This window comes from Hetaerina americana, unplaced genomic scaffold (assembly GCF_022747635.1).
Source record: "Hetaerina americana unplaced genomic scaffold, ioHetAmer1.1.p SCAF_8, whole genome shotgun sequence".
Classification (NCBI taxonomy): Eukaryota; Metazoa; Arthropoda; class Insecta; order Odonata; family Calopterygidae; genus Hetaerina; species Hetaerina americana.
In genome coordinates, this window is record NW_027287427.1 from 68,837,794 (window position 1) to 68,857,047 (window position 19,254).

At 34.7% G+C, this 19,254-nt stretch overlaps 1 protein-coding gene across 2 annotated transcripts in view; it reads right to left on the minus strand.

The window, feature by feature from the left end:
• The window catches only part of Hip14 (palmitoyltransferase Hip14), a 37,315-nt gene that overhangs the window by 13,437 nt on the left and 4,624 nt on the right, over window positions 1–19,254 (minus strand). For both annotated transcript variants that reach the window (XM_071596966.1, XM_071596965.1), the window contains exons 5-8: window positions 15,509–15,671; window positions 12,320–12,454; window positions 5,433–5,633; window positions 4,302–4,463 (exon numbers count right to left, since the gene is read on the minus strand). In XM_071596966.1, coding sequence (XP_071453067.1) covers window positions 4,302–4,463; window positions 5,433–5,633; window positions 12,320–12,454; window positions 15,509–15,671 — 661 coding nt within the window. The remainder of the gene's footprint in view (window positions 1–4,301; window positions 4,464–5,432; window positions 5,634–12,319; window positions 12,455–15,508; window positions 15,672–19,254) is intronic.

A 19,254-nucleotide genomic window follows, 5' to 3' on the forward strand; every position in this document is an offset into this window, starting at 1 on the left:
GGAATACAGAAACTTGTCACACGTTATGACAAATGCCTTAATTTGCTTGGAGATTATGTTGAGAAGTAGTTTAAAGTATCCTCTTTCAAATAAAATTTTTTATGTTTGTTAATATTTACTTTTGTGTCTTTATTTCACGAACGGGTACTACTTTCCGGATGACCCTCGTAATAAAGCTATGACTGGACAAAAAACCCATCGATTTGGTGAAGGCTTTTTGACTTGAATTCAGAAGTTTTTTCACGAGGAATTCATGTATCCACATTAGCTTCAGACATACTTATAGAGCCTTTATTTACTTAGAGAACCTGAAAAAAGCTGCAGTAGAGAGGGAAATTCCATTAACTTTTCAGATAAGCCTTTACCCTCACCACCTAGGCAAATCTGCAAGTTCATTCTGGTGGGAAAAGAGAATTATAGAAAATATGGGCCAATGCTATTTTGACCCATATATTTATGGAGAGTTCTTGTAAAAGAGTTAATAAAAACAAATATTTGTTGCCGGCCAGTCAAGCAAGAATTACACAAAAACACACCCTTCATTTCTACAGCCATATCGTTCACTTATTGAGAAAAGGATACAGTAAATCAATCTACTACTACATTAGTTGGTTGCAAGAAAGTTGCATATGTATGCATTAATAAAAGGTGAGCAGTCGTTAGAACCCTGGAGCTACATCCCTTCTAAGGTCAACATGGAAAACCCTGGCCACTATCTTGATTGAGGAGCTATGACAGAGGAAGATGGGCTTCTACAGCAGTGAGACCAATTAGCATGAAACAACTTATGAAGTAGACAAAGCTCCAGTGATGAAACCCATGGACATTTTCCAACTGCAAGGGCATCTAATATCAAACAATTGAGAAATTCCTGAGTTTTCCAAATTTTACAGTGAATATTTCCAGTTTTACACAATGTTCCACATCCCTTACCTAGTTAATATTTGGGCATATATTGGCCATGTGTTAATAATTATTAGCTACAAATCATAAGTCATATATGACAAGGAACGGTTCATAGCTGCAACGTGATATTGGAAACGTAAATAAAATATTTCAGCATGGATAGATAACATATGCATAAATACATGAACAATATCATGTAAATATACTACTCTCATTAGAAACCTCTTACAATCGCAAATAATGGACATTGGATCCTCACTAAGGGGAATATGAATTTTCTGATAAATTAATCCTGAAATGTAATTATGTACTCTTTCACTAAAATGGTGCACTTCAACAGAAATGCCAACAGTGGCAAAGACAATATCGTTTGTTGCATTAAAAATTTATAATTCTCACCAACCAACATGAACTAATGCAATACATTCAAAAGCAGAAGAAAATCATTTTTGAACAAGAGATGAATGAGAATAAAATAAAACATTCCTCAAAGTAACAAAAGTAAAAATGAAAAACATTCCATAAAATTTGCAATACAAATACAAAAATAATCAGGGAACAAAACATTTAGGACCTAATTGTTAGGTATAGCATCAACCACTACCTCAATTTGTGGAATCTCTAAGTGCATCTCAAACTGAGTAATCTCAATGCAGTCTTTCAATGGATGGTCAAGAAATGTAAGGGCTATGTAGAAGAACAGCGATACTTAATTGCAAACAGTTGTGAATCTTGAATGGATCTCAAACTGACAAGTGCATAGCTTCCCAGATTGGCAGAAACCCTGCTTATATTATGTTCAAAATACTGGTAATATTTTCCCAATCTAGACCAATCACAAATTAGTTCAGTAAACTCTCAATTAATCGTGCTAATGGACCCACGATGAGGCATGGATTATCAAAATACGTGGAAAATATGGTATAACATAATAAATATAATATGGTATAAAATGTGGTAAACAAATATATACTTAAACTCTCCTCTTTCATTTCAGTTTTATTACTAAATACTAAAACTCTCCTTTTTCATTTGAGTTTTTAGCAAGAGAAAGGATATATTTTCCATTTCAGTCATTTTATAGGAGTAAAATTACAGATTGACAGTAACACAAATCTGCCGCAATGTGAAGAACAGAACATATTTTCCTCAGAAAGCTAAACCAATCGCAGAGCCAAAAAAAAACAATTGAAAGATGAATTTCAAAAAGAAACGCTGAAAGGGATTCATATCCTTCATATGATACTGATTACAATACTGCATTGTAGATAGTTAATGACTTATTTGCGGCACAGTAAAACTATGTATTTGCTTGCCTTTAATGAGAATATGGAATTCTCAGAGCTAAAGAATTTGAGGGAAATGATAATGGGGAAAGTACGGATAGTGCAAAAATGTTTAAATTAAAACATTAAATGTTATTGTTAACTCTTGATTTTGTGAAATTAATAACATTTAAGGAAGCCCAAATATTTCAAACTTGATTACCAAAGTTTCAAAGCATTTCATTTTCTTTGAGATTATTATTTTATTACAATATCAAAGGGCTGGGAAGAGTGGAAGACGAATAATTCACACACGAATAATCGAGAGTTTACTTTATATGGCATATGTTCAGGCACCTACCAAACTAATTTAAGTTGGACCAGGCACTGATTAATTAAATTTTCATTTAATTCATTATTCAACAACCTTAGATAAAATTATTGCATGAATAGGATGATATTGTCTCATGCATCACACCATGATAATGCTTCATTTTCATTGTAATAATATCATAAAACAGGTCAATTTTCACTCACTTTAACCCTTTCACTCACTTTAACCCTTTCACTCACATGCCATTTTTGGTTTTCAAGCCAAGACAGCTCATGTCTTATTTCTCCAAATCTCAAGCTTTTTTCAAATTATTTTTGTTAGTCTGTTCTTAGGTCAAGGATATTGAAATTTTTATTTGATCTAGGAAAACATGTTAGCTAATATTTAAAATTTATTATATGCCAAATTAAAATGTAGTTTTATGAAAAATATTTAAAATAAAAAAATTTTTAATAAAACAAATTTTTGTTATAACTATTACAACCTCTACATTTATCAAATAATGGAGGATATATTATAAAATGCTACATATTTATCTCTATCATATCCAAATTTGACATTAATATTTCTTTTTGCTCATCAGATATAATGCATAATATGAAAAGGTCCTTTTCACACTGTCAGCATTTGTGTTTGTCCAAAAAATTCCCATGCAAGCCTCTATTCCATTTAATACAGACAGTTCTGGATATTTTTCTTTTACTTTGAGAGCTGTATATACAACAATTGGCCTCTTCTTTGCATACAGTTTTTGTACTCCTACTTTTGATGAACTGTCCCTCATTGACACCCACTCTTTACTCTATGATACTGATTACAAATGCTAGCCTTGACTGAGGTTTTCCAGGTCCTTTAAAAGTTTCTTTATATTATATTTTTCTGATGATAAGAGCTATTCACTTTCATCTGAAGTAATAACTAAATAATCTGCAATTTCTTTGTCAGCCTTCATAAGTTCTTGGGAAGAACTTGCCATTATGGGTTTCAGAAATTATTCAATCCAAGTATCATAGTCTTGGTACAAATAAAAAGTTACTGAGCACTATAAAAGTTGCCTTTTATCTTTTATATTGCTGATTTACATCAGAAACTTCTGTTACTTTTCAACATAATCCCTGTAGACATATTGTTTACAATGGTGATACCATGATTCTATGGCTACCGAGAATGCTTCGATAGAAGTCCATTTTGCCCACTAGAAAAACTGACCAGTCTGTGACCAAGGTTTCTTGGATTCATTGTCACCCAGGGTTCAGCCTTCCTAGAACTTTCACAACCATAAATACTTATTTTTCACATTCATAACAGCATCACCGCATGTCTCATACAAGTATTAATCTCTTTCACAGTCAGTGAAAGAGATTAATACTTAATTTGCATTAAATAATTTTTATACTAGTTTAAAACCAGAGCCGACCTATTGGCACCTTGAGCTTTTTCAGGTGAATATGGGAAGCCGATATATCAGACCTTGAGGGGCTAAGAGTTAATTAACTGAGCATGGTTTCAACAAAAGAGATTCATTATCAAGGTGCAATTCAAGTTTAGTGATCTCGCATCGGTGAAGAAACATATGAGATTGCTGAATCTGAATTTTTCCCTAATTCTGACTTAATGGTGAAACTATATTCTGAAATTAAATGAAGTATGAAAATTGCTTCGTTTTACCATTTTAATATTATGGATTATTGCATATGATGAAAGTACCAAAATTGCAACTTTCTAACAACTAGCTAATTCATGCTTCACAATAAATAATTATTTGGAAGCATTTAAGCTTTACACACATAACTCACTCTATACTTCTGTTCCTGAGTGGCAGCAACAACTCCAGGGTCACCACGCCAGGATTTCAGAAAGGTGTACCACAACAATAGAGATGATATGATGAAGGCAACACTGAGCCAGGGAGAAACAACCTTGGAGATCCAGACAAACCATGTGACATACATCCAGAACTGGAAGAGCAAGAAAACAATAATGTATACACCATGCATGCAGCATGTAAATAGTGGCACAATAAATTTGGCAGCTAGTAAAATGACAGCACCTTTTTAAAATAAAATGAATTGAACTTTAACATATTTTTAGACATTCCAAATGAAAAATATCTTTCCATTTATTCCAAAATCCATGGGAGACATACAATAAGTCATCAATTTAGGTAGTCCGTTCAGGAAATTTCTGTCATTTAAATCATAGCATTCTTTACTTTTCTCAAACCATACTACGACATTTTTAGTTTTTACAACCATAAATGTGAAAAGAACTTCAGCAGGGATGGCAATAAATGCCATCTTTTGAGCAAATATTCAGATAACCTACTAAATGCAAATCCAATGTTCAGAACATTGGATGATTGAAGATCCCAAATATATAACTCACTTAAAAAATGTGAAGAATATTCTAAATTTATTAATTACAAATATTATGATTAAGTTAAATAGCATATTATTGAAAATCTAATTTATTAGTACCTACTAAGTGTGTGTGTACAAACTCATCTATGCAGATTATACAAGAGACAATGGCAGATCATTAGTTTCTGTCTTACATGTATATTTTTATCCTAAGACAATAATCCCTCAGAAAATCCTTGATGTAGCACTAGTAGTAATGGAAAAGGTTTGCTTTCAGCGACACTGATATTAGAATTACGTAAGAGTTACAAGATGCCATCAAATTTCAGAATGTTGCAAGTGATATTTAGAAAGCATACTTTACACAGCCACTGATTAACTTCCTTTCAGTCATTTTGTTCATACCAGGATTATTCAATGAAAATACAACATTTAACATTATTCCTACACGATTTTTGGCAAGATTTTCAAGCAAAAAAAGAGTTACCCTTAAAATATTTAATGCTTGATGAAATTTTATGCAATTTTACAATACATTTTTTTTTAACTTTGAGTTTCCTGACTTACCTTGGTAGCAAGATAAATAGACATAGGTAGAAGATTCATTAGCCGCTCATCATAGAGATACTGTCCACCAAAGTGAAGAATGATGTAGGCCAGGACAAATATGCCCATTTTCACTAAGTAATTGAGACTGGACTCCAGTGTGACTCCGACCACATAGAAAGCCATGAATGGTGTTGATACCATGCACCAGAACCTTAGATGCTGGATACAAATATAGGAAACAACAGAGTTAGTTATTAATGCCTTTTGTTTTTCCATCATTACAGTGCAGCAATATCTGCAATCATGAAACCATCCACTTATCAAATGACTGACTTATATGCAGCAAAGTTTTAGAAAATGAGGTGAACTGAGTCAAGAAATTTATATTTAAGTAGACCCTGAAGGACTTTAGAAGAAACTACTGAAATTAATATTCTGAAGGATAATTAGGCAAGTAAAAATGGAACATTATGCTCTCTTTGTCAACAATTGCAAGTGAAATTACATTGCTTAAAATTCATAATGTTTAAGCACAACATGGGATAAACATTTCCCTGAGAGAGGCAGTAGACAACTGAAAACCAACTGGTTTACACTCAGTCCAAATTTAACACTTTGGCAATCTACTATTCCGTCAATTAAAAATTATAAATTTAAGTATTTTGTTAGTAAAAAATCAACACAAAGCCAAAAAGCAATCACACATGAAAAGTAGAAAGACATATAATGAATTGTTAATGGAATTTCTATATTAATAACAACAGATAAAATGCATAGCTAGTGGGTGAATATATCAATAACTGTTTGGTATCATTTACCATTTTATACGTTCAAATATTAGTCTAGTAAAGCACAACTAGTTTAGGTACTTTTTAAAGAAGCAATCAACTCCCTTTAGTGAGCCAAGCAGTTAATGATTAATAAGAATGAGCAGGTGAAACATTTTTCTTCAATTTTCCCTTACAAAAAAGAGGAAGTCTCTGATATTTTAAGGTTTTCTTGGACTTTAACCAAAGGAGTGATTCCCCAAATATAAATAACATACTATCCCTTTTCCCACAATATACAGTATTTATGCAGATAAGTATAGTTCTCTCCTTATTCATTTTGAATGAAAGTTTTAATGAAATGCATTCTTGTTAAAATTAACTATTTCCATTACTGTCACAATGCCCTACTACAGCTTACATTGTTTCACCAGCAAAAACATAAATGTAGAGTGTACTACATTACAATACTAGTCTCCAAACTAGTGGAAAATAAAATGTAGTTAAATCTAAGAGATTAAAAAATAACTACAACACTAATGTGTCCAAAGCTGGGTTGGCTGACATCATTTGATATCTCAATACAGCTATGTTATAGACAGAAAGAACCCATTCAAATTAGTAATTATCAACTGAAATCTCATTATTGACCACTGACTACATCTTTTATCAAGGACTAACAACAGGGAAATTCAGCAAGTTAACATGAATCAAACTTTCATGAGGCAATGGAATTTGATGGGCTGGCAGTGATATTCAAATTGAAAAAGTTTAGGAAAATTTGTGGGTCATGGCCAACCAAAGATTAGCCTCCATTGCGACAGCACATTTACATAGACACTGCGGAGATCTGTACTGAAAGCTTAAGTGCCTTCTCTTTCTCAGTTTGCATTTGTAACTCCACTTTTAATTAAAACATTCAAAGTTGGAATCAGATATGAATCTTACTATCATATTCTAGGATTTTTAATGAGAAACAGAATAAATCCCAAAACTCTACAAAATTAGAACATTGAATGAAATTTCATTAGACATTAAGAAGACAAATAGAACTTATTGCTCAACCTGAATGCCTCAAGTGGTTTATCTAACATTACCCACAGATACAAAATTGGAAATGAAGAAGACTTAAATATTTATCAGCTAAAAATATTTGTGAGGTGACTTCAAACTCAACAGTCTCCTGATTTTTTGGGCACACTATTTACATCAGAAACTTCTGTTACTTTTCAACATAATCCCTGTAGACATATTGTTTACAATGGTGATACCATGATTCTATGGCTACCGAGAATGCTTCGATAGAAGTCCATTTTGCCCACTAGAAAAACTGACCAGTCTGTGACCAAGGTTTCTTGGATTCATTGTCACCCAGGGTTCAGCCTTCCTAGAACTTTCACAACCATAAATACTTATTTTTCACATTCATAACAGCATCACCGCATGTCTCATACAATTAAAGAATTCAAATTGGAATTAAACCACCCAAGTGAGGAAACAGAAAATTACATGTTCTTCTTATGCACCAAATGACACCATTTTAAGTATTGAAAATGCTTCCCATTTTCCAGTAGCTATACAAACCCTGTGCACTGAATGAAGCAGTCATCTATGCTTTGGACTCATAAACAGTGACCATGTATTTTTAGCACCACCACATCTAACTATTCCCATTCCCAAAACAAAAGTGAGATACCATAGAACTTGAACCCATCTTTCCTCCTACTTTGCATGATCCTGGGGCATTTCATTGTGAGAATTTTAATCCCTTTTCTCGATAGTGGCTATATAATAAAGAATAACCCAATGCAGGTTTAGAAAAAGGGAAGCACATGAAACATAGCTGTCGTTTTACTTGTTAAACAGCTTTTTATGGATTACAATGCAACAATTTCAGAGTAAAAATTGATTTCCCTTGACCGGGATTCGAACCCGGATCCCTCAATGTTCAGCCAAGTGCTTTAGCCAGTTACGCTAACAAGACATCCTCTTACACTCCAAAATTTTACTTCGTCAAAAGTTACTGCCACAGCATCTCAGCAGTCTCTTGGTATCTTTTTAAGGCTTTAAAAATCTTACAGGGCCTTTTAAAAATCATGCAATAGATTAAAATAAGTAGAGACACTAATTTTTAGATTCCATGTGAATGCATGAAAATATCCCATAAAGTTCTTTAACAAACAAAAAGCATCATATAGATACGATAGATGAAACATTTCAAATGTCACCAGAAAGAGTGAGTGATAAGGCCTCATATTTTCCAAATATTCATCCTATGCTACCAACACGTGGAAGTTAATTTGTAAGCAGCAACAGATAATTAATTGTCAACACACATAAATAAGGAAACAACCAGTCCATCCACATTATTTGCTGAAGATTTAATGCTAGATTAAGTTTTGTGAGGGTGTAGAGATTAAAATTAAATATTAAAAAAAGCAGTATAGTGAAATGTTTCGGTGCATTAAAATGGGAACAACACATAACATAAGACTGGATCACATCATGTGCATATCTCAAAACAACAAATACTTAGGAGGCAATAGGCCCTCCATGCATAGACAAAAAACCCTCTGGGACATATGTATTCACCTTGCCCATATAGGATGGGCCGGATACTGAACTTACTGCTGACAGCTGCCTGGGTATTATGTGGATGTAGAATTATATTTTGGGAAAATATTCAGGGCAACACTTCAGCTAGTTTGATGTCTTATGCCGGGCTCCATTCCAAGCTTTTGATTGATGTGTAAGCCAATACAGAAAGTGTTGCAAGGGCTCATGAAATGCCTCATGTGCCTATCACTTCATAGTTATACCCATCTGTTGACAAAAATGGAATGACTGAATTTCTAGGTCTTCCCAGTATTAAATTTCATATCTGACAGTTTCATCCAAGAAACATTCTTTCTCAGAAGTTAACCTTCACAACTAATGAATTTGAAAATCTTTTTCTCTACCTTACAATTGACTATTTATCAGTCTTCTAGTTTTCCCATGTTCTCATCCACTAGATATGAGAAGATTTCACTCAGCTGGCAAAGGAATGGAACTTCCAAGCCATTCATAGTTACCCTCTGGTACCACAAGCTTTTGAAGTGAAAGTGAAGATGAATGCAAGCAGGCAATAAAGAGTTGAAATACAGCGGTGGTTCCCAAAGTGGGTGCTACCGCCCCCTGCGGGGTATTGCTCTGGTCAATGGGGGCGAAAAGATGCAATGGGGCCACAAGGGAGTGCCTGAGGGTCCTACAGAGTGACATTTGCAAGGCTAGGTGATAACCGTGATCCTGAGGATAGAGCAGCTTTATCAGATGACCTTAAACACTGGTGCAACACTTGGCAGTTAGAATTTAACTAAAAAAAGTGCGTAGTCATAAATTTTTGGAAAAAGAGCAATTCCCACCCGAAAGCCTACTGCATCCGAAACATCAAAATGGAATGAGTAGACTCAATTAAATACCTTGGCGTCACTCTAAAATATTAAATGCTCGTGTTCTCTCCTGGGTGAAACACGTATGGGGAATATGTGGACAAGCTAACAAAAAATTAGGATTTATTAGAAGATTACTAGGTAACTGTGATGAAAAGGTCAAAGAGAATCATTAATTGTCATTGGTTAGGCCCCATTTAGAATATGCTGCAAGTATATGGAATCCTCACGACGTTGGATTCATAGCCAATTTGGATCACATGCAGCATAAAGGAGCTAGATTGGTAAAATGCTGTTATGATAACCTTGGCAGCATATCCAAAATATTAGAGCAGCTAGGTTTGGAATCACTCACCGAGCGAAGATTAAATTATGGATTGAAGCTCTTGCATATATTGGAAGGAGGTCTGTCACCTAGCCCATCCATTCCATTAAAATTTTATTTGATGGATATATGCTATTAAATTAGGCAATAAAATCTTCTTAAATGACTTCTTGACCATGAAAAACTATAAGCAATAGTCACTTCATTGTTTAACTAATTTTAACAAAACATGATTGGATATTCTATTTTCATAAACTGAAAATGTTCGCGTTGTATACTTGCTTAATTTAAGTAATAAAATGACACTTTAACTTAAAAAAAAACTTTCTTAAAATTAATTATTTTGATAATTTATTATTATGGAAAAAGAATATGCTCACCTAAGTTCCTTTTCTTGTGTGTTAAGTGTTTTGCATAAATGTGATACTGAAAATATACATTCTAAATAAACATTTGATTATTCATTGTTCTTTATTTAATAACTTCAATTTTCCTCATTTGGTTGTTTAGTTTTATGATTTTGATTATTATTTTAAAGCTATCAATTGGTGGGTGTTGAGAATAGATTAATGGATCCAAGGGGTGGTGGCTTGCTAAAGTTAAGGAAAGATTGGGATACAGTGCCAAGGATAGGTTCACTTTGGGCTCATCTCCTCTGACTTATGCACATTAACTGATCAGCAATGGGAGGTACAACTAGCTGAGTTATCACAAAATGCATTGCACCCACATTTACATGTAGCCCTTGCAAACACATAAGATATCAACCAATACATCATGGTAATTAGACTTGGCGTATGGCAATGAGGCCACTTATGAGAGTGAACTTAATTTGTTTTCCTCCAATTATAAGTGCCCTCCTAATTATTTTAACAGTCTTTAGCATCATAGTATGCACCATTTCTTATAATTAATTAATTATAATTTTTTTTGGGTCTCTCTACTTGAACTAGGGCTATAAACAGAAGGTAAGTTCCCAATTACATACTCTAATATAGAAGAGTAATATTGAAAAACTGAACCAAAATAATATAGAGATTATAATTTTCCTACAGCAGAGCAGAAACGTAGATGTAACATTGAAAATATCAGATAAAATACAACTCAATGCTAAATGTCCTGAGATTGAATATAAATAATTTCAAATCATTTTTCTAATGAGAATAGCTTTGGTAGGGTTAAAAAACGTTTGAATAAATAACTGCACCAAATATTAGGTATTGGATCAGGCTAGGGCCTATGTGTGCAAAGGTGCCTACAGGAAGGATCATGATGCAAACTTTATAATTTAAATATACTTCAGAGGTATTAAAATCATATACAGCTTTTAAATTAACCACTCTTTCTCATCAGCATATAGCTTTTTAAGAGATATTACTACTTATGTGCTTCATTGATTAAATGAGGACTAGAAAAGTAACTCAGCTGTAAGGTTATCAGGCTGAATACAATTTACATTAGCTATAACATAGTTTATGATACATTCAAAATTAACATATAATAGTAGAAATATGATATGCATAATAAGGCTGAGTCAATTTGTTTAGATAGAGAGGGATTGGCGGTTTAGCTAGGAGTGGTGGGTCACAGAGGGGGGTTGGGGCACTCATGCAGTATTTATAACAAAATTCCTGCAGATTGCTAGAACATAAACCTAATATTATGCCTTGTGAGGCCAAATAAAGTATTTCTTTTTCGAAAACCAAACCACTTGCCATTGGTCCCAAATATCAACGGCACAAAGGCCTTTAATGGCAGGTGAGGATGCACACCTTTCATGTCACAAGGGCCAAAGAACAAAGTGGAGGTTAATAATGAACAGAATGAATCCTTTCCTGGATATTTTAATAATTTTTTGAAAAATTTTATAAACAAGTCTGACACTTCCCTTGCTTGTTGAGTTATCATAATGCAGTTCTTTTTATCAATATTTCTCAATTAATGTACTTCATTTACTTTATACATGCACATGAAAGAGTCATCCAATTTTCAAATAGGCTATGCTTTACATTATCCTATTTGTACAAATAGGTTGTTAGTATTGGATCAATCTATGTTTGGTAGTCTATGGTTTGGTCTATTGGCAGCCTATGCTTAATATGCAACCAATTTCCCAAATACTCATAACATTCATGGGAGATGAAAAGTGCATATTAGTGCATTTTTACACAAATAAGCCTTCTGCCTTAATTCATGTCCACAAGATTTGATGTGCATCAATCAAGTTAAAAAAATTGCTTTATCACAGCTACAGGGTTACATAAGAGGTTAAGCACAAAAACATCCCTGTTAGTCACTTTCAAGAGGCAGGAAACAGATGAGGAAATATCAGGCAGTGCAACAAAAATGTTACCTGATTACTCCGGTCCCTATCATTTATACCTTAATTACCTTGTCTCTTGTAAGCCGGTAGCATATGTTTCTTCTTCTCCCAGAAATTTCCTGGATTTTTTCATTAACTTTCTTCCCTATCCATGTTGCTTTCTGAGATGATAACATGTTGTACACTGTTTCACCCTAAAACATTTTTTTAAAATACTTTGAAAATTAAAGCTATTGAGAGATCCTCAAGGTCACAAGAGTAGAACCACACTAATTCAAAACAATATCTTTTATTTCCTCAATTGGCAAATTTCATCATTTCTCTGAAAATATTATTTTAAAATGGTGAAAGCCAAAACAAAGTAAACATACTTTCAATTTAAATTGGAAAGAATTATGTATCGCCAGATGTGGCAAGGATATCAATAAATTGGAACACACAGAGGTCATGTTTTTACATTAATGTGTACTCAAAATTTATCAACAATGTACATTTAGTTGAACTAAATGTACTGAACTAGATTTGCTTTCAAACGTTGGATAAGGTCTCTAGAGTTTTAAGGCAGATTCTGTGGCATTAGTACCAATACTTCAAGCTGGGTGGCATAACACATGCATACATTAAAAGAGTTAATTTAAAATCAGAACATTTTTCCATTAAACTTACTAAAATATAATACTGAAATTGTTTTTCAAAGCCTTAAAATTCCTTCCTTTAAAAACACAATGTCACTCAATGTACACTTTATATTAACATACAAATAAAATCTTTCTTAAAAACAAATAAATGGCAGTTTGGCAACAGCAGTAATAAAGGAAATCTCTAAAATATACCAGATTTGACAGAAAAAATAAGCTTTAATGGAAGTACTTGAAGCTATGCCCATTTACCTCAACTCTGTGGTGCTTTGAGAAAAGTTTCCTGCATAAACAATAATATAAAAAACTGTTGACACAAAGAGGAAACACTATCTCAATATAGACTGGGGAAACGTTTACTTCTTTTCTTTGAATTTCTCCCAAAAACTTGTTCCCTTCCGCACCATACTTCACAAATTGTTAATTGTTTTCCTCTTTGTCATTTTATTTGCTTCAATCTTCTCCAAACCCATATCTCAAAATCTTTCAATGAATACTCATCCTTTATACACAATGGCCAATTTTTTGAACCAGTGGACTTGCCACATAATTCATAAACTTAAGACAGAGGGAGCGCTTTTGCTAAATGATAAATTTTAAATCTAGAAAACAAATTTAAATCCCTAGTTCTGGTTTTTCTAAAAATCAATATTCCCTGAGTTTCACATATTTTCCTGGTTAGAGGATACTGCATTTAAAGGGTGGGACATTATGATGTAAATGGATGGATCAAATATCCTCCAGAATGATAAAACAATTACAAAATAGAAGAGGATATACTGTATGAGGTTTACAAATGTTTTACTTTATGGGAGAGCATAGACTTGACTCAACAAAACAAAAATTACGTAAATTCTTTTGATAACATTGAAAGAATTTGAAGAAAATGCCACCTTTAATAAAAACATAATGCTATGAGGTTGCTATTTATATTTTCAGCCTTATAATGAAGAGACAGAAATTTATTGCTGAAAATGACTTTGTGGTTTTTGAAGTATTCTCCATGAAAATCAATACACTCTTGCACATGCTCGAACCAATTTTTTTAACACTTTTTTCACTCTGATTGATGTACCTCCAACACATGGTTTTTGAGTGCATCAACGGCTTCTTCAGGCACCGAAAAACGTTGGCCACGCAATTTTTTCTTGATAAACGGGAATAAAAAGAAGTCATTTGGTGCTGAATCAGGGCTGTACAGAGGATGACCCATCAATTAGACCAGTTTTTCTGGCCAGGTTTTGGCCAATCAAATAGGTAGTTGTTTCAGCCGATCTGTGAGAGCTTGCATTGCCATGATGAAGAATGATCCTTAATTGCCACTTCTTTTTCTGTATTTCACCAAGCACTTCTGGCAAACAAACGCTCGTGTACCATTCAGAATTCACAGTTCTATACTGCTCTAATGGTACGGTTGCCACATGTCCAGTTATTCCAAAGAAACAGGCAACCATTTGCTTCGATGGCCTTCGTGCACAAATCACTTTTATCAGATTTGGCTGATCTTGGAAGATCCATATACTGGATAGCTGTTTTGCTTTGGGCACATATGCATAGATCCAAGACTCGTCACCTGCGTAGATGTTATACATAGCTTTTGATGCACTGCAATTTTACCATTAATTGAGCATTCCTTTGCACCAATTGACACAAGCATCTTTTTGAGCTTTTGCTAAATTATACGGGATCCAATGTGAACAAATTTTTTTCACAGCTAAATGTTCATGCAATATTTTATTGATGCTCGTCATACTAATCCCCAAAGATGCCTCAATCTCACGATTAGTCACATGACGATCTTCCTTCACTAGTTCTTGCACAGCTTCAATGTTTTCTGGTACAACAACTGATTTTGGATGACCTTCATGACTTTCGTCGTCGAGCAAACGGTGGCCATGATGGCATTCATTATACCAGTGTTTCACAATGGCAAAGGATGTGGCTTCATCGCCAAAAGTGGAAGTAAGTTGGTCGATGCACTCCTCTATTGATAATCCATGTTGAAAGTTGTAAAAAATCATCGCACAAAAATGTTCACAAGTTAACTCCATTCTTTTGCTGAGACAAAATTTTTGAGTCACTGTAAACAACACAAGTTGTGATCAAATGACAAAATGTTCAGAAGGAAGTTAGTGCTAAAAGGGTCAAACTTTCAGAAGATGCCTAAAGCACTTAGAGTTGCCAAGGTTCAATATATAAATTGCCTCATAGAATGGCCATGATAAACATACGTTTCAATGAAGGGCAAGAAAATTTTTTTGGCAAAAATGCCACAAAGTAGCTTCATAAAACTACATGTAACAAGTACTGTTCCATTCAGTTTCTAGATCAATAGATATTTTGAGAATATATCACAATTCAGACTAAAAATGTAAGAAATTATTGTGAAATGACTTAATCTATTACACTGAAAAACACACAATTAGTAAGATCTTTGGAGAAGGGCATCAAATGAAGGTGCCTATGTCAACATCCAAAATGCCTCAAGTAAGGCTGGAACCATTACAGTATACTTCCAATCATCAAGAGGTTGGAAATTTGACTGTTCCCCATTTTTATCTCAAAATCTACATCACTGAAGTCCCAATACAAAATTTGTTTGTTACTTACCTCAGAATTTGGTATGTCCAAGCTAGCACCCCTCATTACCAAGGTAGAAACTGCAGTTTGATTCCTAGCAATTACGGCCCAATGAAGAGCTGTGTTGCCTTGGAGCTTATCTTGGGAAGCTGTGGAAGCCCCAAAGGTAAGAAGGAGTCGAGTTGGATCTAGGCTGTTAAGGAGAGAGCAGCATGCAGTGAATGAATGTCCAAACGCAAGGTGAATTTTTTTCAGGCAGATTAATATACTAAGCGGCGAATATACTTATTATTGGTCATCCTACAACATTAAAATTATCTGAATAGGTAAGACTGACCAAGAAACCAAACCACATGTCATAAAATTTCTCTTGCATGACTTTCCATTTCTGTCAGCCATTATTCATATTAAACAAGATACAATGAATAAGACAATATGCTAGAAGTCAATAGAGAAACCTCTTAATTTATTATTAGAAATTAATGTATGAATTGAAAGTCATTATACATCTCCTTTTCAGCAGAGTGAAAGTACCATTTCCAATACAATGATGCAAAAGAGAACCAAGAGAATTTTCTCAACTTAAACTGTTGTCAAATCTCATTTAAAAAATTAATTCCAATAAGAAATGCACCAAAACTAAGGAAAGAATGAAGAAAAAGTAGAAAGCTCTTTCTCATATGAAGCAAATTAGGTTATTTTTACTTTAGATAATTAGTCCATACAAAGCAGTACTGCCAATTTTTAATGAAGCTTATAAAAGAATATAACAGTATGCACAGAGACATCTTTTTCTTGTAGTCAGGGGTCTAAATGAGATGCAATTAATTTATTTTCAAAAATTCTGATTTAACAGCAATGTAATGTCCATTTATTTTTTTGGCAGACTCTCCGATCATCTCTCAATAAAACAAACAAAACCACTCTAAGGTTATTATGCAACTGAAAAGAAAAACAAAAATTAATTCCAAGTAACAAATCAACATATTCAAAAGAACAACTATGACCTTCCATATTCACAAAATATCACATTAAAAGTCAAATTATGAAAATGTATCGGAAAAGAAAGAAATACTTGGTTGTTCCACATATATTTTATTAACACGACCTAGGTTTCGACTTACAAAGTCATCATCAGGTAAAGAACAGAAGACACAGGGCTTTATATAGTGGATAGAGAACTGGAGAGGGGAGGTGTTTGAGAAGAGGGAGGAGGGGAAAGAGAAAGGGAAATGGTGTGTAAGTTTGGGGGGAGGGGGAGAAGATGGTTGTGTATGGCGTCGGGGTGGGAGATTACGGTTGGGTACTGCTTCAGGGGGGGAGAGGGGCTGAGGAACAGAGGGAGGTCCAGGAGGGGGGAACGGGAGGAATAAGTTAGGTCATTAACTAGAATACCCTTAAGGTGACTATTCTTTGAAATTTCCAACCGTTCCAAGGCATCTAATCTTAAGCCTTTTTTCTCTACATGCAGAATTTTGGGGACAAAGTCACTGGAGTGGTTGTTTTCTATAAGGTGCTGGGCAAAATTGGATGACATATTTCCGTTTTTAAAACAAGCGTAATGTTCCTTGACACGATCACTGAATTTCCTTCCGGTTTGTCCAATGTAGAAGGCAGAGCACTCACAACACAATTGATAAACTCCACTCCTTTCCAATGCGGGAATTTTGTCCTTGCAGTTTGATAAAAGGTTCCCTAAGTTGGCTCTATTATAGAAGGCAGGTTTAATATTGTTTCCTGCAAGGGATCTGGTGACTTTACGGGAAATATTCCCCAGGAAGAGAATTCTTCTCCACTTCGAAACGTCTTCCTTGGGGATGGATCCGAATATTGATTTGACGGCTATTTTCTCTAGTTTTTTCCGATACAAGTTATCGACTAATTGGGAGCAGAAACCGTTGTTTTCAGCTATTGTTTTAATGATTTTAAGTTCGTTTTGGGTATTTTGTGGCGATAGAGGGATGCTAGTCAGACGGTGGACCATAGAGTTGAAGGCCGCTAATTTTTGTGGGAAATGATGTCTTGACGTAGAATGAATGATATGATCCGTACAAGTGTCCTTCCGGAAAATGGAGAAGTCCAGCTGCCGATTATTTTTAGTGATTGTTATATCTAAAAAGTTAATGGAGTTGTTGAGCTCTTTCTCCATAGTGAACTTAATGTTTTTATCCAAGGAGTTAAGGGTTATCAAGAAGCTATCCAGTTGTCTTTGTGAACCAGCCCATACACAAAAAATATCATCTACGTAACGGTGCCAAGAGATTATGTTTTTCACCAAGTTGTTGGAAGAGGAGAACAGAGTACTTTCCACCTGGTTTTGGGTATTTTGTGGCGATAGAGGGATGCTAGTCAGACGGTGGACCATAGAGTTGAAGGCCGCTAATTTTTGTGGGAAATGATGTCTTGACGTAGAATGAATGATATGATCCGTACAAGTGTCCTTCCGGAAAATGGAGAAGTCCAGCTGCCGATTATTTTTAGTGATTGTTATATCTAAAAAGTTAATGGAGTTGTTGAGCTCACTAAGTTCATTAATAACATTAAGAACATTAAGTTCACTATGGAGAAAGAGCTCAACAACTCCATTAACTTTTTAGATATAACAATCACTAAAAATAATCGGCAGCTGGACTTCTCCATTTTCCGGAAGGACACTTGTACGGATCATATCATTCATTCTACGTCAAGACATCATTTCCCACAAAAATTAGCGGCCTTCAACTCTATGGTCCACCGTCTGACTAGCATCCCTCTATCGCCACAAAATACCCAAAACGAACTTAAAATCATTAAAACAATAGCTGAAAACAACGGTTTCTGCTCCCAATTAGTCGATAACTTGTATCGGAAAAAACTAGAGAAAATAGCCGTCAAATCAATATTCGGATCCATCCCCAAGGAAGACGTTTCGAAGTGGAGAAGAATTCTCTTCCTGGGGAATATTTCCCGTAAAGTCACCAGATCCCTTGCAGGAAACAATATTAAACCTGCCTTCTATAATAGAGCCAACTTAGGGAACCTTTTATCAAACTGCAAGGACAAAATTCCCGCATTGGAAAGGAGTGGAGTTTATCAATTGTGTTGTGAGTGCTCTGCCTTCTACATTGGACAAACCGGAAGGAAATTCAGTGATCGTGTCAAGGAACATTACGCTTGTTTTAAAAACGGAAATATGTCATCCAATTTTGCCCAGCACCTTATAGAAAACAACCACTCCAGTGACTTTGTCCCCAAAATTCTGCATGTAGAGAAAAAAGGCTTAAGATTAGATGCCTTGGAACGGTTGGAAATTTCAAAGAATAGTCACCTTAAGGGTATTCTAGTTAATGACCTAACTTATTCCTCCCGTTCCCCCCTCCTGGACCTCCCTCTGTTCCTCAGCCCCTCTCCCCCCCTGAAGCAGTACCCAACCGTAATCTCCCACCCCGACGCCATACACAACCATCTTCTCCCCCTCCCCCCAAACTTACACACCATTTCCCTTTCTCTTTCCCCTCCTCCCTCTTCTCAAACACCTCCCCTCTCCAGTTCTCTATCCACTATATAAAGCCCTGTGTCTTCTGTTCTTTACCTGATGATGACTTTGTAAGTCGAAACCTAGGTCGTGTTAATAAAATATATTTGGAACAACCAAGTATTTCTTTCTTTTCCGATATGAATCGCTTCCACAAAGTGACGCCTCAGACAATTTTATTTATGAAAATGTACATTATCCTTCTGAACCCAACTTCAAAATACATTCAACAGAAGATTGTAATGAATCTATGATATTTAGT